Source organism: Strigops habroptila, chromosome 10 (assembly GCF_004027225.2).
Source record: "Strigops habroptila isolate Jane chromosome 10, bStrHab1.2.pri, whole genome shotgun sequence".
NCBI classification, from domain to species: Eukaryota; Metazoa; Chordata; class Aves; order Psittaciformes; family Psittacidae; genus Strigops; species Strigops habroptila.
Window position 1 is genome coordinate 37,818,216 of NC_046359.1, and position 26,501 is coordinate 37,844,716.

Sequence of the window (26,501 nt, forward strand, 5' to 3'; positions counted from 1 at the left end):
TTTTGCTTGGATCAAGCAACACTTGTATGTATTCCCGCTCTGAACAATAGGAAAGTCCTCCTTTTCTGGGAAAGAAAAAAAGTTCAAAGCAACAAAGTGACTGAATAGCCACAGGCTCTCAGTCACAACCTCCAAGATTATGTTCATAATGCAGTTTATAATGGCCTCATAAACGGCTAGTGGAATCTTTAAGGACCTCAATATTCAAAGAAGTTTTAAAACTATCACAAACAACACTGTTGATCTATTTGTGATCAAACATGCCTATAATAGACATGATTTGAAGACCCGATTAGTACATAACATCAGCAGGCTGTATACTTAACCATTTCTAAATTACACATTAAATTTCTGATAAGAAGTGTAAACCAGTCTATCTTTCAAGTGAACCGTTTCTATTAATTATTTACCTACTTCTGAAAACACTTACGTCTGTAAGAAATCCTAGTGTTATCAAACCACAATGCAAGTTGGATCCTGGTTAGCAGTTCACAGTTACCACCACATATACTGAAAACAGAATTAAGAAACACTAGGAAAATGTTGCAAAATAATGCTCAGAACATTCACTCACTAGCATGAGAGAATGGGCTATTAAAATCACTGAGGCACTGTGAAGAAATAATGGGTTTTATAAGTATTCCTAAAATCACCTTCCAAAGTGCCTCTTGGAAACCATTTGTGCTCATGAGGTCACATGCGAAGATCTGACGAAAGTGTCCTAATTCATTGTACAATTTGTTATCCAGAAGATTAAACACATGGATTTAAGTAAAAAGAAATCATTCCAAAGGATGAAGCATTACACAAGCACAAGCATCTTTGTTGTTGAAGCTATTCAGTTTGACTGGAGTTTTATTACAACATGTCCCTTAAGACAGAATAGCAATTAAACAGATGCATTTGAAAACAAAATGGTTTGTCTAAGAAATATCAGCCATCCTTATCAGTCGGAAAAAGAATGATTCAGGAAAAGCCCTTATCTGCTAGATCATCTACAGAGGCAAAACCTTTGAGGCTTACATACTGACAAGAGGTTAAAAGCTACTGCTTTAGAACAGGAGTAGATCAACAGCATTCCATAATCTGGTAACCAAGACCTTGTCCACTCTCCAGTGTCTACCACTGAGGTCCTAAAGTCCAAGTTTAACATCTTATTTAGTACTAGGATCCTATCAATTTATTAAGATCCTAAGAGTCTTCACTTCCTCAACCCTTCTCCTGGCCTTCTTACTGCTTACCTCAGCAAGTCTTGAAGAAATCATTGAGCAATTTGCAGGGGCTGGAAGTGAACAGCATTGATGACTGCTCTGTGTGGATATTAACTATGCCAGGACTCATTTCATAAGAATGAGGAGTTTGTCATTATAAGTTGCACAGACGGTTGTGTGCCAGATGACTTCTACTTCTGCCTTCCTCCCTCGAGACAGCTACTGAGCCAGCTCTGAACAGATGCAGCTTTACAGACCACCTTCTTCTGGAAGCATCAGATAGTCAAAACACTTTTATGGCCTCCAACCATTTCTCTCTCTAAAACAAAACACACACACACAAAGCCCTATCTCCTCTAGAAAGCAGCTTCCAGCTCTTTCGTTCTGAGAACCTGCCTCACAGCTGCAGAAGCAGGAGCTCTTCCCTCCATGTTTTAGCAGGGAAGACACTGTGGTGCAGTACCATCAGGCACAAGGATACTCCACCATCACACACAAAGTGTTTCCTTAACAGCAGGCTGCAGAAAAGCAGAGAGAAGATAGTAAGATGGTTCTCTCTTTATTTCCTCCATAGGCCAACTCATGCTCTCCTTGCTGAAAAAGAATTAGCACAATTAACATGAAGAGAAATTAGACCAGAGGATAAGAAACATGGGGAAGAGCTGACCTTGTGACTTCCTCTATTAAACACAACTTTGTTGCTTTGCATGCAATCCATACAATATTAAACTCTACATATCTAGAGCTGGCTTAAAGCCTAACAAAACTGGAACCACCCCATCCTTATTGGCTTTATATAGATAGGTACAGAAATACACAAAGTTGAGATGATTCATGCTCTCTGGAATGAAGGGCAGCGGCACAGCTTTGCTTAAGCAGAGATATTCATGGGAGCAGGCAAAACAGACCGAGCACTCTGCTGGCTGGGAAAAGCTGCTGAAGGTTGTTCTTGGTAGCTATGGAAAAGGAAGAACATTACTGGAAAAGCGGGTGGGGAGGCGGGTAGAGCCTGATCCTACAGCTGAGAGAGGAGACTGGCAGGGGTATGGGCCAAAAAGGGCTTAGCTCTTCTCTTGAACTGCTAGTCCATTACAATAAAGCTCGTGAAATAAATCGCCCACCAAATGCCTAAAGTTAAAATATACACTTCCACCTGCCACAAAGAGCCTGGAGCTTATTCCACTTTAGGAGGTAGTTACCAATCTAAGTTACTCTATGAGTTTCTCTGCATATGGCACAAGCAAAGGACATGGCAAAGGCAAGGTGCAGCATCAAAACCTGAAAAATATACGATATAGGTAATGAGTCTTATGCTTCTGAAAAGGCAACAAATGCTCTCCGCTTACAGGCAAAAAGTACTGCTATGAAATGAAAGCTCAAGGTATTCTTAGCAATATCAACATACTCCATGTTTTTTCTTAAATACACAAATGACACTTCATTGCCTTAATCAAAACATCACTTCAAAAATGCACAAGCAATACCCAAACACCCAAGTATTTCTAGAAAGAGTCTGAGAGTATTTTTAATGCCATAATGTCACAGTTCCTAAGAAAAACTAGGTTGTTTTCCAAAGTTTGATCTCGGGCAGATACTAGTGATATCAAACAAAAGAACAACTGCAGATTTAAAAGTGCTGATATAATTTTTCCACACAAACTAACTGAGCTCTGTAGAAAGAAAGCAATGTCAGATTAGACTATTATGCCGCTATTCTGCTTAAGTAGCTACTTGAAATTTATTGTAGTCTATCATTGTATTGCACCAATGAGATGCCAACTCTTGCTGAACAGCTATACAGATATCTGGCCTTCAGAAGCCCAGACAACTATATGTCAAACTTCTGTGGTTTTGCCACTTGATATTTTGGGTGTATGCCTTCATTTGTGATAATAAATATCAGGCCACAAACTAATGTCTCCTCAGATATCTAATATGTTTAACACTCAAAGCAGCTTGAAAATCTAAACATTTCTGCTGTTAGCTTTGAGTTCTCCTCAAAGAATTATGCTACAGTATATACACCAGATGAATAGGCTAGGGATAACACAAGCATTGCCAGTTGTTAGGATGGGTTTCTCTGCCATTTTGTATGTATATTTTTTCTCCTGCAGTATATACAAAGTTCAAACCCCCCCCTTCTCAGTGCCTTTGCTGGGGAAAATCCAAATCCTCTGTCCTACACAGATTTCAATGCTATCTTGCATATAAGCAGGTACAAAGAAAGGTTTGTATGCAAGACATCTGTAGAAACAGACAGAATAGTACTGTGCTTTTTAAGTATCAATTAATAGGCCCCAAGGCATTTTCTTCACATAGGAAGTGTGATAGAAAAGTTAAACAAATGACACATCATCAGCCAGCGAGTCTGGAACAGTGAAGGGAGCAGAATTCAACCCTAGCCTCTCATTTAGAACACCATCATCACAACACACTTCTTTCTGTATGCATATGCTTATAAAGAATATATTCTTCTTATGTATGTTAGCTTCTGGACCTCTGGACCTTTGCAACTAAACAACTAATTAGGAGAAACTGCTATGGCTTGAACAAAGACAAAGAGTGTTACCCTGACAGATGTCTTCCAAAATCTGCTACTGTTATAGTATGCACCTAAGAGGAAGGGCTTTTGTTTGACCCTTTACAGACCTCAGGAATTAGCATTACAGCTGCCTAAACCCACAGGATGTATCCTGGAGGTCCAGCTCCGTGCTGAAAAAGGCCAGAACACCAGAACTGCAAATGAGGAAACACTGAACACAATTTTATGCAGTATTGCTAGAAAAGCCCTCTCTCCTCCAACAAAAATAATAGCAATGATTGTCCTTTCCTCTCTTATCAGTCTCTTAGCTTATACAACTTCAGACTTGCAATGGAAAAAACCATGCATCCATATATATAACAAAATATAAAAGCCAATCAGTAAGGTCAAGTCTCTCTTTTTACAATTATGTTTCCAGAGTTGTCTCCAATCAAACTAATGCTCCAAGACCAGAACTATCACATTAATGGTCACTTTTCTTTATTATCTACAAAACCTTCTCTGGCCAAAGTAGTAAAGACTCTATAGGAGTCTGATAACTTTACAAGGTGACAGCATCTCTGTGTTTATTGTAAGCCATTTCTATTGTGAATTGCTAACAACTTTCAAAGTGCAATGCTGATTTGGAAATGCAGGCACACTAATACATCACTTGCCATGACTAATGTATAAACTTTTAATGACCTTGGCAAAATCAGTCTTTCATTGGGCAGGTGCCACTATTTTGACTGTACAAAATGTTTTGGAAATATGTTGAAAATTATACATGTTTTGGAAAATATTTCAGGATTTCAGTATAGCAAATGAAGCTGTATTAAATAAAAGTTTGACATGAAGGAGAAAACACTCCAAAGTTGTGCAAGTCTTTTTCTTTTTTTTCTTTAAAAAGATATCCTCCAAGTGTTGTACATTCACAGAATGCTGACTTTTTATCCAAAGAAAATAAAGAAGATAAAACATTATCTTGAATGGTTTTCAGTTTCATTCAGTCACTGTCATCTTCTTGTTTCAGACCACCTCCTTCTTCAATACTGCCTTCTCCATCGCTTTCCTTGTCCCAGTCTTTCATAGATGCTCCCATCATGAAGTCATCACGCAGTATATTCCATTCTGGCCCCTCTTCAGACTTCACTTCACCCTGAATGTTTGAGGAAGGAGAACAGAGAAAGATGAGATCAATATGAAAGGCAGTAAAAGATGGAAGCTCTTCATGCAATCAAAATAACACCTCTCATGCAATTTGAATCAGTTAGCTCTTTATGCAAATGAAATATGCAGGTCAATCATAAATGACTTGATGCTAAAAAGCAAACTTGTTTTAACCAACCAATAAAAGAAATATGGGAAAAAAACAATTATTCCTCATGGATGAAACGGTCAACCCTGGGCATGGCTTCCTTTATTAAAATCTTTCTTGGCAATCACAATGGATCCATGATATCATTTATTAACCCCCAGGTGCTGCTTCATTAGAACACTTCTTGGCATATTTCTGAAACACAAATATGGATTTAATAAAGGCCTAACCCCCCCCCCAATTTAATATTTAACATATTCTGCGATATATGAACCAAATCCCCTTTACGTGGATGATTACCTCACTACCTGGGCTTGTCATATGGTACAAAGCTGCCTCTAAAACAAACAAACTTGATCTACACTCAGCAAGCCAACAACACCTTACTCCAAATTTCCTACCTCTTGAAAGTGGATAAACTGAGGCCACACTACATGGACTGGTGAATAATAAAGAAAAGCAACAGGAGTGTAGTTTTAGGTTAGCACTGAAAACAGTGCTCGGCTGCAGTTCTTCGAAGTGACAGATCACATTTGGGCAGTGCAACAGCCCCATCCTGTGGCAGCAGTTTTAAAGAACAGCTTGAAGCTATTCCTGCATTCTTACTGAAGGAAAATAGTAAAACCTGCTCAATGTACTGAAGGATTTCAGTGGTTTAAGACTTCGCAGCAAAACTCTTCTGAAGAACAACGTGGCTCAGTGTCCAGCATGTAAGCGAAGAATTGTCCTACCAAAGTGGAATCAGGGGCACGGATAACAACAACTTACTTTAGCAGGCTCTTTAAAACAAAGTTAATACCTGTATCTCAGGTGTGCTTTTCCCACTCCCATACTCAACAGGACAGACCTCAACTGACTCATCTCCTGATACTGTATAAAGCATGGAGGTTCTCTCTTACAGCATCCTCTGCAGACACAGATTTGATGACTACATGCAAAACCCATAGTGAAAGTGTGATTGCTGTAGACATTTGTTCGTGCCTCTTCTCTGTCATCCATCTACGAATATGCGATACACAGAACCATAACATATATAGGCAGATGTCCATGGAATCTCTAGCAGAAAGCAGCATCCAGAATTTAATAGAAATGAGGAATAGAGAATGCAGGTCCATCACTGTAAATCTAACACATCGTATCACACCAACAGGAGTTGAGTACAGAAAGTCTGTCAAATGAGGTATGTATTTTTAGTGGGCAATCAAAGCAGAAATGCTAAATGTGATTTCAGCAGTTCTTTTTGAAAGAGTACTGTCACAAAAAGGGGGTAACAAGTCTTAACACTTCCAAAAAGGAATCTCTCAGGACCCAGTCCTGAGATGGATTTTTTTGTCTTCACAGTTGTTCTCAGTAATGCCTACTCCTACGAGTAACACACCCGTCCCAACAACCCCCCTTTTCTCAGGGAAATGCCTTCTAACCACCTTTCACTCTTGCAGCAATTCACTTCAAATATCCAGTAAATCCTGAAATCATCTCAGACAGGGTAATCGATTACCTATAATTAGAGAGTTATAAATAAGGTAGGTCCCTTACACACACCTTAAGGCATTCACACGGGAATAATCTGTATTAGGGTAACACATGTACTCTGGTCTGTGACACAAGGAGACAGTAGCTTCCCCCCGACACCTTCTTAAGAGTATTTCAGTTGTTTTATGTTTACCTTTGGCACAGTAGGGAAAGGCTGAAAGCACTAAAAAGTCACCAAGCAGAGAGCTTCATTTACCCCAGACTTTTTATAAATCACTGTTTGAACATGCCGCAGAGTTAAACTTGAAATACCTAAATGGAAAAAAAAAAATCTCATCTCTCTTACAAAACAATGCAATTTTCCTATCTCTTTTGAACAATAAAACCAACAGAAAATCCTTTTTTCCCCCCAGATGTGCAGAACAGGGGTTTGGGGTTTTGTTTTTTGTTTCTAAATAGCACAAACCAATACATTATTGTCAGCAACGACAGTGAAAGGCTCAGGGTTTGAAAAGCCCAATGCTCAAATTCATCACAAGCTACTATTCAGCCTTCTTTCTGGCTATGTCAAGTGAACAACGGGACAAAAGCAGGACCTCAACAAAAGAGGGATGCTGATCCTTCATAGCATTACTCACTATGTAAGGGACCACAAAGGTTTGAATAGAGTTTTACAACAAGCCCCAAGGAGAGGTAGCATGTCCATGCCTCAAAGATGAGGATTAAATGCTGGAAAGCAAATATTTCATCAATTTTAAGCAAGCCCCCCCCCCAGTGAAGAAAACCCCGTATTTCGTGTCTTCATTCCTAACTCATTTATTGCTCTCTTTTCCCCTCAGAATAAAAACCTCCCTAAATCTATTGTAGCACAAAACATTCCTGAAGTCTTAAGAAAACACGCAGCAAGACTGTTTGTATAATCAACAATTAGTTCAACTGTCACATCACTTCCCAACTTGCTCTGTATAAGAATGTTAATACACTTGGGTTTTCAGTGCCATAATCTGGTTTCATCTAAATAAAACAAAACTCATTCTTGGCACGTGGAAAATAAACCAGCTTTCATTCTACAACTTTTCAGCCACTTTTGAACTTCCAGTCAGCTGCTCATCCACGTCTCCCACATTTCACTACAACACTGAAGTCCCCTTTGAACATCCCCAAATGAAAACAAAGCAAGCTATAAAAACATTCGCGTGTAATGCTACATAAAGTGGGTCCTTTGGTAAGGCAAGGAGTGAAAAATTCTGGTGTTGCTTTTTTCCCCCCTCCTTTATTATACATGCATATATTTGGATGCGTTTGTTCTTTGCCTGAAGATGCGGCAACCTATTTCAAAAGGTCTTAGAGACAGCAGTTAGTAAAGTATCTCAGGAGTTACTGGTACATGACAAGTCACTTGTTATCATGAGCTGAACTAAGACAGAACAAAATGCACAGCGTGGTTACTCTAGTGCAGATGCTTATATGGTGGGACAGACCAATAGTCCAGTTGAAGAAGAGATGATCTAAATAAAACAAACACCATCTTGCCTCCTTGGTATGCCACCTAAGCTATCACAGCATTCGCTCAAGCCTGACACAAGTAGGGCTCTGTAGCCCAAACTAATTCTGGTTTGAAGACATACCCTTTAAAATCTGTACCAGGACAAGATGAACTGAAATTCTTAGCCAAGTCCTAATAAAACCACCCAAAACCAAAGCTTAGGCCTGTCACCTAGAACAAACTGCCTTGCAGGATCTGAGGTAGAATTGCCTCCTGGATGCTTTTGGAGGAACTGGCCTATGAAAGCCCCACGGCATCATCGCGATACAGCTACATGATCCAGGTCAAGTTAGAAATCACCCCGTTTCAGTTCAATTCTTTACGGAGCTACATAATCCACTCTTGGTAAATGACATTACAGTAAGTATCTTCAACTGAGACTTGCCAAACTCAACACCAGAGTTGCGGCAGAGTGCACTGCCACTCAGGTGGGAGATCTATCCTCTCTACCCCTTCTGAAGTTGTCAGAAGCAGCAGTGAGATACTTGCAACTGCACATAGCTGCTTCAGTCTGCAAACAAGTGCCTTAGCTCAAAGCCTGCTGTCCTTGAAACCTTAAGGGAATTAAGTTCAGTCTAAGCCACACTGTCACTTTCATCTGTCGCTTTACTGGCACTGCAACATTCTAAAACCAGAGCAAGAAAGTTTGCCAGAGCTTTTCAAAACCCTACACACACGCAAACCGAGTCCCATAATGCTTCTTGGTAAGTAATGGCATGAAAAGCTGTATCTTGAAATCAGATTGCACAGATTAAAGACAGTATTTCATTCTGCTTTCCACCAGCTCATGTCACTTGAGCATACCCACTTCTGCATATGCAAAGCGGCGCACATACATCACCGCAGAGATTTCACTACAGCCTGTGTCCAGAAGACAGTAACTGCAGGGTGTTAACAAATGAACACTTTTCAGACCTAGAAATTACAGTTGACACACTGGACTCTCCTTGCTTTTGCTCCAAGTACAAGATGAAATGCCACAGCTTGCAGGGCCATCTCTCTTTACATCTCTCATGTCCCTGAGCTTGCAGGGGCATCGCGCTCATACAATAAACGTTTATTTGTACCTGTCAGAGAAGGAATTTCTAACATAAATATCTCTCCAGCAACAACTTTAAGCCCTGAGAAAACAATTCTAACATGTCTAATTAATTTGAACTGCCTCCCCAAGTTCCTCTGTTTTGCTCAATACAAACATCTGAGACCTTGAAACACAGGGAGGCTTTTGTCATGACGAAGTTAAAAAGCGTAGCTGCCAAAATGCATTCTCACATACAGCTGACAATTACGTTCCCAGCCAGCCTGCATCTTGCTCCCAATGACTGCTGCTATTCTGTTTCTCATCCCCACGCAAGTTGGTTTATACCTAGCTCAAAAGTCCCTAGCATAGACATACACTGATGTGTGTTAAAATATCAATTAAATAAAATTAAAACACACTTTATAGAAGGGGAAGGAAATTGAAAACACCAGCATAATCATTTCTTCTAAATTCATTTGCCAGGATATCTAAGCTCACAGGCTAAGAAAATAAGATTCCTCTAGGCTGGGAAGAAATAAAGCAAGCTGCAGCTGAAGTAACTAAAGCAGCAATATAAGCAGAAAACAAGATATAATGATTTTTAACAGAAGAACACTAGGATCTAATCATCAGTGCTGTCTGCAAGTTTATCTAATTTGAATTATGGCGAGATCTTAACTATAAGAAAGGTTGCTATGTACACCCGATCCCACAGAACTGGAAACCAAGAATATAGCCTGTACCACTACTATTATGAACTTTTGAGCTTAAGTCTCACAGCAACTCACTTTGGGAAGCATTTTTCAGCTTGCAGAACATTCAAACTGCACAACGGAAGTCTATTTTGCTGCAGCATAATTCTGCACAATCATTTATTCCTTAGGGTGAGAGTTATTCAATACCCATTTGCATCCTCTCTCGAAATAAGAAATCAGAGTGACTGAACTAAATTGCCTTGGCATGTCTGAATTGACTCTACAATGTGGGTATCAACAGTAACACAGGAGATTTACTCACACCACATGTCACAGATTCTAGTGTGCACAAGAGGGAGTGTGAGTAAATCTCACAGTGTGAGATTTACACTCACTCTTGTGCACACCAGAATCTATACTGGCATTTCTAATAAATAAGAATGAAATGTTTTTAGACTGTGTTTTGAAACCTGTTGTTCCTGTTCTAACTTCTCTGCAAGTAACACACTGGAATTATTACAACAAGGACAACAAATACTGACTTTCCTTTTGAGCACAGCCAGAAGACCACCCAGAGCTTAATGACCTGCATGAGGAATCTCCCCATCCTCATATCCTCCTCTAGGATTTACTACAATTGAGGATGTGTGAATGGGAAGGAATGCTTTGGGTTGGCACGCAGAGGTTTAAACATGCCCCAACCTTAAGAGGGGTCAGAACTGAATCACAGAATTTCTAAAAACAAATACTCAACTGGACTTAAGAAAATTCATTAGCACTGTTATTAAATTCTCAATTGCAAAGAAGAATCACAGAAAGCGCTTATGCGAGAACACATTTCTTCAGCCTTAGCTCATCAGAAAACTCACAGATCAGTATTTCTGTCAGGAAAAGCAAAAATAGTTTAAGAATTCAAGCATAACACAGGGCCCTTCTGCATACAGGGTGCTCTGGAACTCCTCAGCCTGTGCTGTGCTCCAGCTCCAACAGCAGCCACTTCGGAAAACCTTCGGCTTGCCAAAGAATTTTACCATCCTGCAGTAATGAAGACATGATGGAATTTAAAGATCAGCTTAAATATTATACAAATCTACAACATCCTTGTTGCAAGTTGCACAGTTCCCAAACATCAAGAATTCAACAATTTGAACCTGGAAAATAGGCAGATCCAGCAAGAGCACCTAGTAAAAACCATCTGGTAAGGACCTTCAATGTGCTATATTTCAGAAGTCAAGTATTAATGTCTTTCAACAGTCTACTTTAGACAAACATTTTTGAGTCACAACAAATCTTTCTTAGATGTCACACATTTATGCAAGGCACTTACACACTATCTCGCTGGGTACCTAAAGCCTTCTGCAGGTTTCTGTAACAGCTTGCCTGCTAGCACAGTAAGGAAACATGCACAGTAAGGAAACATGCACAGTAAGGAAACATGCACAGTAAGGAAACATGCACAGTAAGGAAACATGCACAGTAAGGAAACATGCACAGTAAGGAAACATGCACAGTAAGGAAACATGCACAGTAAGGAAACATGCACAGTAAGGAAACATGCACAGTAAGGTAAGGAAACATGCACAGTAAGGAAACATGCACAGTAAGGAAACATGCACAGTAAGGAAACATGCACAGTAAGGAAACATGCACAGTAAGGAAACATGCACAGTAAGGAACATGCACAGTAAGGAAACATGCACAGTAAGGAAACATGCACAGTAAGGAAACATGCACAGTAAGGAAACATGCACAGTAAGGAAACATGCACAGTAAGGAAACATGCACAGTAAGGAAACATGCACAGTAAGGAAACATGCACAGTAAGGAAACATGCACAGTAAGGAAACATGCAGGCCCACAGCTGTTTAGAGTATATTTTGATCCTTTTTTAGAATAAATTAGCATCTTGCAGATTTTTGAATAATCTGAATGTGACTCAAGATTATTCCCTACAAACGATGCTGAAATATCCACTGGTTTTCATTATGATTCAGCAAGAGGCATAACAGAGCAAGTCCCAGAAGGCTGTCTCTAACAACGAAGGCTGCAGTAATGACCAAGTCCTTCACTTCCAGCACTTAAGAAATCATTTCTCAGAGTAGCTGATGAGGAAGAAGTGGGGCTAATAAAAAGCCTCCTCTTCCTGACTCGGGATTTCCACTTACATGAGTCCCAAAACAAGTACAGGGATCCAAAAAACTATGAGGCAGGAGGGGAAGAAAACGGGAGAAAAATAAAAAAGAACTTGCCTTTATGTAATTTTATTACTTAATATGAAATACTGAATTTTTTATGACTACTAAGCAGCTTGAATGGCTAAACCTCCCTACCCTCACTGCTCCTGCTTTTAGTTAAATGACTTTCTCAACATATCCTAAATGTTTCCAAATCCGAGGCTCTTTATATTCCTGTTATTTCCCTCACACTGTTGCGGGTGAGTGGCAAACTCATTAAGCAACAGACCATACCCCTCAACACTCCCAGCCCGCTTTCTAAAAGCAGTTTAAATTTTCAAAGCAAATACATCATCTGCTCGCAATCCCAATCCCTTATCTTTAACCATCTGGCTATCCTTTCTCTTCATTTCTAACCCTTACACTTCTACATTTCTGTATGGGTTTTCCCAATGCCTGCAGGTGGAGAAGAAATGGCACAGACCGGATGCAGAACACTGTCCCAGATTCTGCAACAAGCTGAAAAGAGATCAGATCTTTCCATGAAGACAGCTTTAGTATCACTCGTAATAACAAGTAGGATTAAAAGAAGTGTATTTTCTAAGCTTTCAGTAAATTTCAAAAACAGTCATTAAGAACTGGCCAGATTTTCCCATAGGAAAAACACAAACCAAACCTGAATTTGACAACCTTCTACTCACTGAAAGCAGTCTGACCCACCACTCCTGAAGTCTACCAAGATAAATAGATGAGTAGGTGCCCACAGACATTTATAATACACATCTGCTAGTTCAACACTTTGGAAATCAGAACATTTTATATCTTAATAAAACTTCAAAGTAAGAGAATCACTTTGCAAGATAATTCCCAATAGAAAATGCTTAGATGGTGGAAAGAAACTGGTTCAGATAGAAAAGCTCCACCCAATCCTTCCTACTTCCAGAGAACACTTGTTTTATAAGCCTTATGAAATGTTTAGATGTGTCTTTTTCTAAGTACGCTGCCCTGCCTATAAGAGTTATGAACAAAGCCAAAAGCGGAGAGCTGCTTTTATAAGGCTTCCAATTCAATTTACCAGATAAAATTCTAATCGGATTTGACTTTTTGTGCTTTGTACTCTTACAGGAGGATCAAAAGAAGATGTATACCACAAGTTTTCCAAATATGGTTGGTTTAGGCTTGGTTTTACGGAAAAAAAAAAAGCCTTGCAACATCTTCTGGGGAAAACCGAATACCATCATAGTATCCTGTGCACTAACAAACAAACAGCAAAGCAAGTTAATCTCAAATACGACAGATGGAGCTGTCTCAGTGTTGCCTGACATTTCAATCACAAGTCCCTGTTTATATTCGCTTACAAAATTTGACAGACTTCAATGCTTCATGCTGAAGGCTTTCACAATGTTTCAACTAAAATCACCTCGTTCTTTTTCACAGAAAGATGAACACAACTTATTTTGTCTACAGCTCTAAGGAGGAAAGAGACAAACATTTCCTACAGCCATCGATTAAAACCTTGCATCATTCATTCCTTCTGAACGTAAAAGATCAGTTAAGGATGTATTTTGGAACTGGGAATGTGTCTTTTGCTATCTCCATGAATATTTTCCCAGATCTGGCCAAGTTATAAACAACTGGAGGACTGCCCTTCCCAGACCTCAGGTCATCACCTCAGTAGATACGATAGGTATTTATTATCCAGTTTCTCTTGAGATATCTGTCCTCACTGATCACATACTATCTGCACCTCAGAAGACAGCATTAAACTGGACCATGTGTGACTCATAATGACAAATGGGGCCGAGGTATTTCTGTGCGAGCAGTTGTCAGGGTTGCTCTCGCTTTAGGCACCAGGACACCAAGCTGCATGCTTGGCCCTTGGGTACAGGGGAAGAGAACCTGGCAGTAACATAAAACGAAGAGGATAAAAAAAGAGGTTGATGGAAACAGAGTGCAAAATCACAGTCTTTTTCCCATTCTGACTTCCGACCGAGTATGTGAAAGAGAGAGCAGAAAGGGAAATCTGAGGATAAAAACATAGGGAAAAGGGTGAACCTAGTGAAATACAGGTGTCACACAGCCTGTAATCCTCTTATCTGGAGCTGAACTCACAGTGTAAAATTCTTCACATCTATAAATCAAATACACATTTAAATACTGACAAAGACCTACATTCCCATGTTAACACAGATGTGTGTTACTAGCTATGGCAACAGATAGGGAACTGAGCTTGTAAATCTTAGAAACCTAACCCTGCTGATGACCCAAACTAGGTAAGTCAATACATGTTCCTGTAAAAGATTTAAAACAAAATGTCACCATCAAACAACTTCTAGTACTGCACAACAACCCTTTACCTTAAAGAACACAAGGAATTTGAGATACAGCAAACTGGTGGCAGGCTGTACTGCATTTATCCCTCAGGATAATAAATCAGAATACAGCATGCAATTCGGCAGTCAGCAACCTTTTGGTACAAACCAAAAAACTACATTAAAAAGCATCAGCTCCAAACATATAGGGGGTGACCTTCAAGAGAATATACACACATTTAGGAAAAACAGATACGAATGCATTATATATAAAGGAATCCAAATTCACAGAATCATAGAATGGTTAGAGTTGGAAGCGACCTTAAAGCTCATCACATTCCAACAGCCTGCCACAGGCAGAGACACCTTCCGCTACAGCAGGTTGCTCCAAGCCCCATCCAACCTGGCCTTGAACACTGCCAGGGATGGGGCAGCCACAACCTGTGCCAGGGCCTCACCATCCTCATAATGAAAAATTTCTTCCTAATGTCTAATCTAAATCTACCCTCTTTCAGTTTAAAGCCATTCCTCCTTGTTCTATCACTACACATCCTTGCAAAAAGTCTCTCTCCAGCTTTCTTTAGGCCCCCTTTAGGTACTGGAAGACTGTTATAAGGTTTCCCCTTATGGAGCCTTCTCTTCTCCAGGCTGAACAAGCCCAGCTCTCTCAGCCTGTCTCCAGAGCAGAACTGCTCCAGCCCTCCCAGCATCTCTGTGGCCTCCTCTGGACTCATTCAAGCAGGTCCAAGTCCCTCTTGTGTTGGGGGCCCAAGAGCTGAATGCAGTACTCCAGGTGGGGTCTATGAGAGTGGAGTAGATCCTCCTGTGCATGTGATAAGAAGGCATTTATTGGAACTGGGAGAACACATCTACTCTGGCTGCAGCTGAACTAGATTAATACTTGGCTGCACCCTCAAATCTGCTGGAACACATGCACGCCTGGTTACTCCTTCAATTAGTTGTGTAAAACCAGCACACAACAGCTGTAGTAATAAACTTCTGATACTCTGCAATGTCATTATCGCCTAAGAAAAAAATGTTTCCTTACTACTGTCCCTCCAAACAGGTATATGGATGAAAACAAGATTTCCCCCCCCCCCCCCCCCCATTTCTACACCATGGAAAAAAAGCAGAGCAACATGGCAATGGCCAGTACGTACAAAGCTGCAAGAAGGCGGCAGTCACTCTCACAGGTTTTAAACATGTCCAATTTTGAGCTGGAAAGCACATTTATATTCCCATCTAAAATGAAAAATGAAAGCCCGCATGCCAATTCTTGTGTCCCAGCAAGAACAGCAGTCAGAGTCAGAAGTGTAGGACTCCTCCTGCCCTTGAACAATCTTCAAACTACTGTTTAAAGTATTTATGAGTATTAAAAGTCTTATGAAGAAAAATCTATGTAAACCTGTGGTAAACCTGACTCTAATCACTGTGTTTACAAACTACTCCACAAACACCAGGAGCATTTATAAAATACACTTCAGGCAGAAGGAACATATCTGGAAAAGCATTTCATTTCAAGTCCCATATGAGCAATAGCTGATATGAAATAGCACTTGTATTCTCCGCTCATCTTCCTTCCCATCAATAAATTACTTTAGAATAGGTACTATTTTGAGACCAATACACCAATTTTTTCCAGATGTCAACACAACACAGGAAGCAAAATTGTACCTTCAAGTCATGCAGTCAGCACGGTTTACCTGCTGACTTACTGATTACAACTACCTTGCACAATTTGGATCATGGTTACTGAAGCAGACCAGGAACTCCTGCACTGGAATGCTCTGCCACAGATGGTGTAAGGAAACTTCCAGATTGAAGCAAACACAGATGATTCAGAAAATCATGCTAATTCAAAGGTTGATGAGTGCAGGTTATGCTTATCACAAACTATCTTTCATGCCAGTTATTTATATGTCACTGGAAAATGTTTTACCACCCCAGTAATGCTCTACACGGAGTATCACTAATGACAAGAAAAAAAGACAAGATGAGAGCTTCTGGTGCTGAATGACCCTGTTGTAACTGACATGAAACAAGAGAGAAGAGCTGAGGCTGCTCTGGGAATATTAACTCTGAATTTCTTTGTTTTCTTACAATGATGATTTCAAAACCTCATGTAATTCAGTACATCAGTCAACATGTCTGTGCAGCTCTAAGAGATCAGAAACTTCACTCAGTCTTGGAAGCAAAGATAGTTCCCTAAATCATAATCCTAAAAACACCCTGGAATTTCTTAAGCACCTAAAGAAAACAAAGGATTCCTACAAGGAATCCTTTACTGCCACCACCTGCTTCTGTATGTCTTCTACAGACATAAAGATGGCCTATGTAGGGCTGGAAAGACAGCATCTCCAACATGTACCTTTCTTAAACCTGTAGTTTAGTAATGTTTCTTATAGTATCTTACAGGTGGGAAGCTGCAAGATACAACCAACACATACTGAAATGAAACTCTGGTCTGTATGGATTGTGTAGAACAAGACTGAAAGCTCTCTTATCTCCCAGTAAATGCTTCCCCCCCCCAAAAAAAAAAAAAACAGGAAAAATATTACACAAGTCAGCTGGCTCAGCAAGGATTAAGAAATACCTTGATAAACAGCTAATGATATCAAAGGCAAAGCTTTTGGCTCCAGCTCACAAAAGTAATTACTCTCATCTGGGCACACAAAACCCCAAGAAGGGCAACAGTTTCACATGGCACAGGAAAATGTTCACAGCCTTACAGTCTTTCTTTCCTAGCTACGCCAGCTTGGCGTACACCAAGTAATACTGGCTAAAAGTATACAAGGCTATAAACAACATTCTCACAGGGCACAGGTTGCTCCTCCTCCTCTTCATCAGTGCCTGAAGCTGATGGAAATAGGGAACAAACTTTAAGTGCTGTGCTGCTGTGAAATTCCACTGCTACAGATGGGCCTTTGCAGAGCATTTGATGTCTTTTTCTCACCCATACATACACCTAACTAAACAGTCAACCATAAAAGCACTTTATAAGGGGTTTCTTCAACAACTCCTAACATTTGGAAGAAGCCACCACACAGCAGTGAAGTGTAGAGCAAGAAAAAGCATTTGCCCATTCTCACAAATATAGTCAGGTCTCCTTTCATAACCTCACAAGGCTGGAGTTGAGAAAGGTTTGCTTTCACTGGTAAAACTTTATTCTGCTATTTTTCCTGCTGACTGCTTGTTTTATGTGGGTGGGGTAGTGTATTTATTGTTCTGGACTGCGTTTTAATTGATGGCAGAGTGCCTGGAGTTTGGGATTGGCATCTCTTACATTGTTTTTGTTGAGATAAATAAATGTATTTCCCCTCTTTTTAAAAAAAAATTAAATACATGCCATATTCTCAACTGCTAAAAACAAAGCAGGCTGCTAAAAAAACCCCAAACCAACCAACCAACAGCTTTCAGATGGCACAAACAATCCAAACTCCTGCTGCAAGGAATTCACCACCCAAAAGCCTCATCCCTGCTTATTACCCTCTGAAAACCCTCAAAGACCAAGCAGCAGAGATATTACAGTGGAGAACAGCAGTACTGTTCAGTGTAATTCTGAGGAGGAGACTGAAGATCAGATTTTGGCCTCAGTCTCAAGCATCAACAACTACAAGGATGGGAGCCTGCTAAGTGGGTAAGATATGTTGTCAAGGGAAAAATAAGGCAGATTAAGAACAGCTTGAAAATGAGTTATTGAAGAGTTTGGTTCAGCACTGAATAGAGTCACCAAAGCAAATGCAACAAGGGAGAGAGGGAGTGGGGTGGTCTATACAAGCAGAAAAGGTTATCAAAAAAAAAAAATCCCAACCAAAACCCCCAACCCCTTCCCCAAACCTGCAAGAATAGCCGTAAAGAACTCCAAAATCCCAAGTTTTTGTAGCAGCACCTGTATCAATACTCAAACCCAACAGTAACTAGCCAGCATCTAAAGCATCTCCAGAGCACTTTAATGGAAAGACACTGTTAACGATGCTGCCAAAATAAGCCGCTTTTAAATGTACAGAAACATTTGCTATCTATGTTTTCTGACCTAGTAATTAGAAAATTGCCCTGCTGCAATCTGAGACAGAGAAGAAAGGTCCTAGTTTTTGCTTGGCTATTGATTCAATGCCTACTACAACACTACTTGGCACTGCTATCACTCCAGTGTTGTTCTGCTATTCCAGGGGGAGGAAAAAACCCCAAGCAAACCCCAAACCTAAATCACACACACGCATGCCCCCCACCCCAAACAAGCAAGCTGGAATTATTTAGGGAGAAATAAAGTGTCAGCACCAAGCTAAATTGTTCTCATTATCCAAAGAATTTAAAAAAATACTTTAATATTACACTTGCATGAAAGTTGTATGAGCTCTTCATGCCAGGCAGTGTTTCAGCATGCTCCCCAAGTGCACACAAACAGAAAACATATGACAAACTGTTGTCTCCCAACTGATTAAAGTATTTCTTCCTGGCACAGAAAAGCACTTAGTTAACTGCTGTGAGTCCAGGCCAAGAGAAGTATTCCACCCACTACTAAGCACAAAGTTCAAACCTGAACACAAATACACTTCAAAAAACATGCAGCTTCTGAAATACAAGAAAGAATATGTCAGAGCAACTTGTTTTCAACCCTAAAGCTACTTAGTGAGTTGAAAGGACTGATAAAGACTTGGATGAGTCCAACTATACTGTGTCTCTCCTGAGCACGTTTGGAAAAAGTGGAATGTGTTAAAATACTTCTTTCCAAAACATTCTAACAGCAATAAAGCCACATCAGCCTAACAAATACACACACACAGAATTAGGGAAATAAAAGTCTACATATAATGCTTAATATGTCTCAGTTTCTATTTTGTATTCACTTGCATGGCAAGGCCCTTCCGTTCCAGATACCATAATCATCCAGAGAAGTGAGTCTGAAATGTCCCAAATCGTCAGTACATGCAAGTAGTACAGACTAACACACCATGTAAGATGAAAAGCCCCTGTGCCTTTAACAGTTTTAAAGAACTGATAGCTACCACTGGCCAAATTCCAAATGTCACAATACACTAAAATCTAGCAGTTTGGTCCATGGTTGGTGCAAAATCCATGATAAAAATCAAATTTTTCACATTCCTTTTCTAAACACACAACTAAACCAAGTTATTTGTACACAAGCTCTTATCAGAAGAGCTTCCAATGTTTTACGCCTTGGTACTCAAAAAACAGGGAAAACAAGCTAAGAGCTACTTGCTCCCTTCATAGTTAGTCTCAATAAAACCCAAGCACTTGGATCACAGCTGCTCTGAAGAGCAGGTACATTAGTGGACAGTAGTTAAACTGAGAAGGGATCTTGTGTGAATTTTTTCTCTCAGACAAAGCCTACCTGTTTACTTTTTGTGGCCTTTCCAGCAGGATTCTTGCTTCCTTTAGCACCCTCTGCGTTTCTTAAGACATCGATGAAATCTTTCTTTGAAACAGACGACAGCAGTTTAGCACGCTGCCTGTCAGATCTCCCAGCTTTCTTCACCTTCTCATCAACGTTCTTTTGGTGTGTCCTGACAGCATTAAATAACTGTACAACTCCTCTGGGACAGGGAAAAAAAAACACCAACAAAACAAAGTTTTTAACTCAAGTTCCCTTTATGGAAATGAATCCCCTACCTAAGCAATGGATCAGTGAAAATGCTGGATGGCTTCTAGCTCCCCAAAATGGTTACTTAGAGCCTCAGTTAAGAAGTCACATTTACTAAGCGTAAAAGACTTTGAGTTCTCACTCTTCCTTCACACTTATTGCTAGAAATCAGTTAACAAACAAATGCACAAGTAAGTATTCAGACACCAAAGCAAGCACAGTAACATAGCACTGAGGTAAGTTCAAGAACATTTTCATCTCCAGGAGCATGTTACTTGTGCTACATTCAGCTATTAAATTCTTCAGGCAAGATCTAAAGGGCAGCTGAAGTAGAGGGACAAGGCAGATGAATGAGTAAGGAGACAGATACAGACAGCACATCAAGGTATTCAACTAGTTCTATGACACTAAACTACCACAATGCAGAACAGGCAACTGAACTTAAGACATGGATCTGGTGAATCCTCTGTGGAGAAGGAAAAACCAGAGTAATAGAAGCAACTGTTCCACATTTTGAAAGCATTAAATTAACAAAATAAGGGGATTCAGCAAAGCACTTCTGTTAAGCAAACATTAAATTCCCATCTAAATTTTTACTCTTTCATAAAGCTTCTGAAATCTTTTGTTGAACTTGATATTGTACAATGCAGACCAGTATATAAATCACTTGGCTCCTAGTAGGCACTTCTTAAGAGTTCAATCTGATTGGAAACAGATTACCTGCACAGGCCTTTTCTTCCCCTTTTCCTCCTCTTTTCGTTATATATACATATATAAGGAAAGCATTCAGAAAAACTCTTTACCTTGTGGCAATTCTCTGAAGATTTCTTTCTCTGTCTCGGTCTTTGACAACATCTGGCTTCACTCGGCACATCATTTCCCACTCCCGCTTTTTATCGAGCTGTGTTATAAATATTGTGATGTGAAACAACATGGACATTTGAGAATGCAGCATACTTTGATGGAGTATGTAGCAGGAGGAAAAGAAATAGAAGATAAATCAACAAAGCTCAGTTGGATTTGAGAGTAAGGGGAACTCCACTACAGGGCTGGACAACAGGTCTCAAGGCAAGTCTCTTGCACTGACACACCAGGGGCCATAGTCAAATCTCAAAGAGTCACTTGATTTTTGGTAACAAAAGCTAGGAAAGACTCACACCAGAATGATGCCTCTGGCTCAAGACAAGCAGAAAGAGTCTAAAAAAAACCTCAAATGCTTTCACACTGACTGCTATAGGCAAGGAAATTATTCAGAGATAGCTTTCAACTACTAGACTTCACAAGCTGATCACAGAGAAAGTTATACATAATAAAATCCTGGGTCTATCAAGACAGGCATGTTGCATTTTGAGCCTTGGGAATTTGACTTCCCGCGCTGAATTAATCACAGTACAGCACTGTGACCAACAGTGACACACAGCAAAGACTACAATGGGCAGAACAAGAGGAAGAGCACCAAGTGCCCACTGGAGAACAGCAATTGTGTACAACACTGATTTTTGCTGGGGTTTTTTTTGAGGCTCTGTTTCAAAAGCAAACTGATCTGCTTTCCCATTTCCAGAAGCCACAATACCGCCAGCTTTATTTTTGCTACAGTATGAGAACATTGTATTTCCCCAGCCTCTTGCTTCAGGAGTAAGGCAGTGAAATTTTTTTTCCTCTCTTTTAACAGTATTCTAGGCCTGGTGATGTTGCACTAAGTCTGTTTTATGCAAGAAGTCCTTCATGAAATTTCAGAGCCCTTGTCTTTATAATTCCAGGCAGACTACTACGAATTTGTGAGTTTATGACCATGTTTTGGCCTTTGATCAAAAGAACTGCCCTATTCTAGCTTCCATCAGCAAGAAATTAATGGAAGGCAGACTATTCTGAAGTTTTTCTAAGGGTAAACAAGTCAGTTTGGGGACCTTCAACCCACCTCTGCTTTGCAGTTATCTCGCATACTTACTGGATGAGAACAGGTATTTAGGACAACCGTAACTGAGCAGATGCTGAACTGAAACTCCCTGTATTTAAAAGGCAGGCCATGGCATAACCACTGCATGTCCCAAACCGTCAGATGGATAACCTGGTTATCCCATTGAAACACAACTGGTACGATGAGACATCAGAACTATTAATGTATTTTTAGCCTGAAGGTAAATCAATCACAGCCTGGAAATTAAAAGTTCCACTAAAGACACAAACAAATTACTTAATTGCCAACACAGTTTTGTTTTCTTCATAGCAGTTTCAGAACCAGCAGCAATTTAGGGCATGGGCACTGTAACAGAAAACTCCTACCAGGGAAATCATCGAGGGGAGCAAACAAGGATTCACAACCGCATCAGTGATTAATGCAATCTCAACCTAGAGGTATTTGATTTTGGAAACCACAGCAGAACTTAAATGAAAGCAGTTTTCTCCTCTTTCTCCCTCTCACTTTCAGTGAGAGAGAACTATTTCAACTTGTAATGCCAACAAAGTGAATTATAGCCCAAATGAACAACAGCAATAGAAACCTAAGCTTAAAGCAGCTGCCTTCACCCTCTCAACAAGAAACACACCTGAAGTTGACAGCCTGGAACAGTCCTGCTGCCAAAGATCATCCTGCCTGATGGCCCAGAAAAAGCAGTAAGGGAAAAAGCCCTACAGCATGACTGTCTGGAAAGTAAAAAAACAACCTGAAGCTACTTGAGATCACTGTGGAGAAGAGACTCCAAAACTGAGACAGTCTCAGATCATTCTCTGAGATCCCCACTGAGGGGATCTTCCATATATCTCCATCTGACTGTGACTGCACAATGAAATACTGCATCTTTTCCTCACCTTCATCCTCTTCTCCAGCCTTTCTTGTTTTTCCTTTGCTTTCTCTTTCTCCAGGTTTTTATTCTTGGCCAAGATGATGGACTTATTTTGTGGAATCTTTTTGTTGAGCACTTTTGCCATGGCATCTGCCCAGCCTGCACTTGGGCCAGCTTTGGAGCTAGTTGCCTCTTCAACCTCATTGCCAAGGGCTGCTGTTTCACCTTCATCATCACCATCCAGGGCTTCGCCTCCTGATGAGTAGCTGTCTTCTGGAAGCCCTGAGCTTAACTCTGAATCTAGGGGTAAAAAAAGGGAACAACAAAAAAAAAAAAAGAAGTATCAGGAGTTCTGTTTCTAGTAAGGATGCATGACTAGCATAATTTGTTCCATATGTAAATGTTATTCGAGTTCAGGGTCATGTTCTGCTTGCTGTCATTGAATTAATTGAATTCCTCAAGCAGGCATACACCACCATAATGAATTTATTAGAAAGCATCCAGTGCAAGTGCTTGCTCATCTCACTGATGATTTGAAGTGATTTATGAGGTTGGGTAAAAGGGAAAAGGCAGCTTTGGATATTTATTATTAGATTAATGAATAATTCGATGTTTAGGAGTGGTAATTTCAGGGAAAAAAATGTATTTTCTGGTTCAAAAATTGTAATGTATAAATGCATACACACATCTACAAATGTACACACACACAAACTGCAACAGTGACATCTAGCGTTTAAATGCAAAAGCCACATGGATGAAAACGAAGTGTGGGGGGGCATTTCTTGCATGAAAGCAAAATCTGCTCAAGGAAAATAACGCCAGCAAACCCCCCTTATTACCTAAGCATAATGAACACAGCGAGGAGACTGCTTTGTGAAATACAGAATCAAGACAGTTGTCAGGTAGCTCAAAAAAATGCAGAGGCACTGAACTTTTCTGGTAGAAGTAACTGCTCGAGTTCCTGATACACAAATAGAACACCCCCAAATTTAAGTTTCCTTACCCTATGCCCCCTTCAAAACAAAACAAGAAGCTAAAAGACTGAAATCTGGAATCAAACAGTAGCAAGACAGGAGAGAGCGGCCCACTAGACGGCAATTTAAACACATGAAGAATCTACCCTCATTAGTCTGTTCATAGCAAAAACAAAGTATTTGACGGGGTGGACGATTAACTAGAATGAAACGGGCTGCAAGTACAGTATTAATGATATTCCCTATTAATCAATTGCCTATTTAATTACTTAACAAACATAAACATACACTGTTGCCAGACTAACTCATTACTCTGCCTTCTTCATGTGCCTTTTCAAACCAGAAAAAACCCCAAAGTAGCATCGAAACAGTGGCGCAAACCAACTTAAACCAAAATCTCTAGTGCCCACGCATGTTTATAGAGGTTTGGATAGTATTTAGTTATCAAAAAATGGAAAGAAGAAAAATTATATATTTATCAATCCACTGCATGTGTATCTCCACATCCCAGTTCTTACATGTGGAACCACTTGTCTAGTTTTCACCCCTAGACCTTGTCCATGCTAGAAAACTGCTATCTAGATTTTAAACAAGGAATTATCCCCAACTTACAACTTTTTATACATACAGTAGCTAACAGCTACCAAAAGTCTAAACCCGAATTCCACACACTGTTCAGGACCAACTTCCACAGTCAGCCATAGAATCACAGAATGGTTTGGGTTGGAAAGGACCTTCAGATCATCCAGTTCAACCCCCTTCCATGGGCAGGGACACCTCACACTAGACCATGTCACCCAAGACCCTGCCCAACCTGGCCATGAATGACCTCCAACCCACTGCCAGGGATGAAGCATTCATAACCTCCCTGGGCAACCTATTCCAGCGCCCCACCACCCTCACAGCAAAGAACTTCTTCCTTACATCTAACCTAAACTTCCCCTGTTTAAGTTTGAACCCGTTTCCCCTTGTCCTAAAGATTCATCAGACTTATCAAAAGGAAAACTGTAAAAGCATGTGTTAGGTCTCCTTTATATACTACTTTGTCAATAAAATAGCACGATAGTACCAACATTTCGTTTTCAACAATTACAGAAAGATGAACAAGGCTTCAACAACCTGCCATGACTTACTCTTTAATACAACACTATGAGATAAAGCAGAGGCATTTCAAACTAACTTAAAACTAGATTACCTCTATCAGAAACAGGACCTGGGGCTCTATTTTCAATTCCAAAGACTAAAGCCCAGCATAGATTTAATATAAAAAGACCTAACTGGGGAGGGGGCAATATGCATACATCCCCATACTTTATTCTCCCAACCTTGCTCAATGACCTAGGTGTAGACACACACAGTTAAAACCAGCAATCATTCAGAAACGAGTTCTGAAAGAAGCTCCCATGCAAAGCTTCCCCTTGGGTTGTTTTGACCCTCAAACCAAACAGAACCACTGCACTGGCCACAACCTTGATTCCCCCCAGAATAAAAGGAGGAAAAAAATTGCAATTACATTATATAATTAAGAAGCAATCACAACTAGCTAGCTATACCCCCACAACACATGGAAATGCAAGAATGAGTGGAGAACCATGCGATACAGGATGCAGTATGTGTTTGTGCTCTCCCGGTGGATTACTGTAGTAGGCGTATCCCAAAGCTTTTCCCCGGAGCAGGAAGCAGATCGCCGCCTCGTACAGACGAAATCACACACACACACACGCAGCTCATGGCACCGCGTAGTGCTTCTCCCCCTCCCCAAAAAAACGGGGGTACCCCAGAGAAACACAGCAGCAAAGTTATTTTGACGGGCCCAGCGAATAAACGAGCCGCTGCTGGTAGTCCAAGCCTAAAGCAGCGGAAAGAAGGCCCGATGCACCAGCGCAGGGCAAGGCAAGGCTGGGGCCGCTCACCACCCCAGCAGCAGAGCCTCAGGGCACCCCGCTGCCTCCCCTGCACCGCGAAGGGGCTTCGACAGGCGGCTGGGCCGAGGCTTTCGCTCCCGCTCCCCCGCTCCAGCACTATGCCCAGGCTCCGGAGGGGACAGAGAGGAGTGGCAGCCGAGGCCGGGCACACTCAGAAGCCCGCCCGAGCAGAGAGGGACCCAACCGCCCGTTACCGCTGTCCGCCTGCTCGCCCTCCGCCGCCTCGCCTCCACGTGGGGCCGCTACGGCAGCCGCCATCTTCACCACGGCCCGCCCACTGTCGCGTTGAGTTCCGGCCTCACCGCGCCGCGAATCCGCGTTCCGGCTCCCAAGGTTCCGGGAAGCGGCTGCCCGTGGAGAGGCGGGAAGGCGCCTCAGGGAGCGGGGCAGGGGTTGATGGTGGTGGTTGTAACTGAGCGATCGGCAGAGATCAATAACTGCTAAAGGAGAGGGGTCTGAGCGGGCTTCTCCTCTCCCTCAGGTGCGGGGCTGCTGCTCCTTCCAGACCCTGCGAGCCTCCTCCTCCTCCCTTGGAGGCTGTTCGGCATCGGGCAACGCTGTTTTGGGGTCACCCCACCCAGGCACGGAGATGTGGGTTCGCGTTTTCGTATCATAGAATCAACTGGGTGGGAAAAGAGCTTTAAGACCATCAAATCCAACCTTTACACCACCACTAACCCATGGCACTGAGGGCCTCATCTACACGTTGTGAGCACTGCAGGGACGGTGACTCCAGCAGTGCCCTGGGCAGCCTGTTCCAATGCCTGAGCACCCTCTGGGGAAGGAGTTGTTCCTCATCTCCATCTAAACCTGCCCTGGTGCAGCTTGAGGTTGTTACCTCTTGTCCTATTGCTTGTTACTTGGGAGAAGAGACTGACCCCACCTCACTAAAACCTCCTGTCAGGTAGCTGTAGAGGGCGATAAGGTCGCCCCTGTTTATTCTCTG

At 41.1% G+C, this 26,501-nt stretch overlaps 1 protein-coding gene across 3 annotated transcripts; it reads right to left on the bottom strand.

Annotated features, from left to right (window-relative positions):
- Positions 1 to 837: 837 nt before the first annotated feature.
- RRP15 (ribosomal RNA processing 15 homolog) lies at positions 838 to 25,860 on the bottom strand. 3 transcript variants are annotated; one of them, XR_003993497.1, is made up of 6 exons: positions 25,750 to 25,860; positions 22,682 to 22,956; positions 20,677 to 20,774; positions 19,625 to 19,826; positions 6,717 to 6,835; positions 838 to 4,891 (listed from the first exon to the last, which is right to left on the bottom strand). XR_003993497.1 is itself a non-coding variant. In XM_030499642.1 (5 exons), the coding sequence occupies exons 1-5, from the start codon at positions 25,811 to 25,813 to the stop codon at positions 4,739 to 4,741; spliced, it is 792 nt and encodes a 263-aa protein (XP_030355502.1). In that variant the 5' UTR covers positions 25,814 to 25,858; the 3' UTR covers positions 838 to 4,738. The 3 variants fall into 3 exon arrangements, 2 of the variants coding, with proteins under 2 accessions (XP_030355502.1, XP_030355503.1); XM_030499642.1 differs by lacking the exon at positions 6,717 to 6,835 and having other exon boundaries at positions 25,750 to 25,858; XM_030499643.1 differs by lacking the exons at positions 838 to 4,891; positions 6,717 to 6,835 and adding an exon at positions 18,117 to 18,843.
- Between the last annotated feature and the right edge of the window lie 641 nt (positions 25,861 to 26,501).

Excerpts from the sequence above, each read along its gene's own strand:
- RRP15 (XM_030499642.1), bottom strand. The coding sequence starts at position 25,813 with ATGGCGGCTGCCGTAGCGGCCCCACGTGGAGGCGAGGCGGCGGAGGGC. Across the intron at positions 22,957-25,749 it reads GGGCGAGCAGGCGGACAGCG|ATTCAGAGTTAAGCTCAGGG; the intron begins GTAACGGGCGGT and ends TTTTACCCCTAG. Across the intron at positions 20,775-22,681 it reads GGCTGGAGAAGAGGATGAAG|CTCGATAAAAAGCGGGAGTG; the intron begins GTGAGGAAAAGA and ends TTTATAACACAG.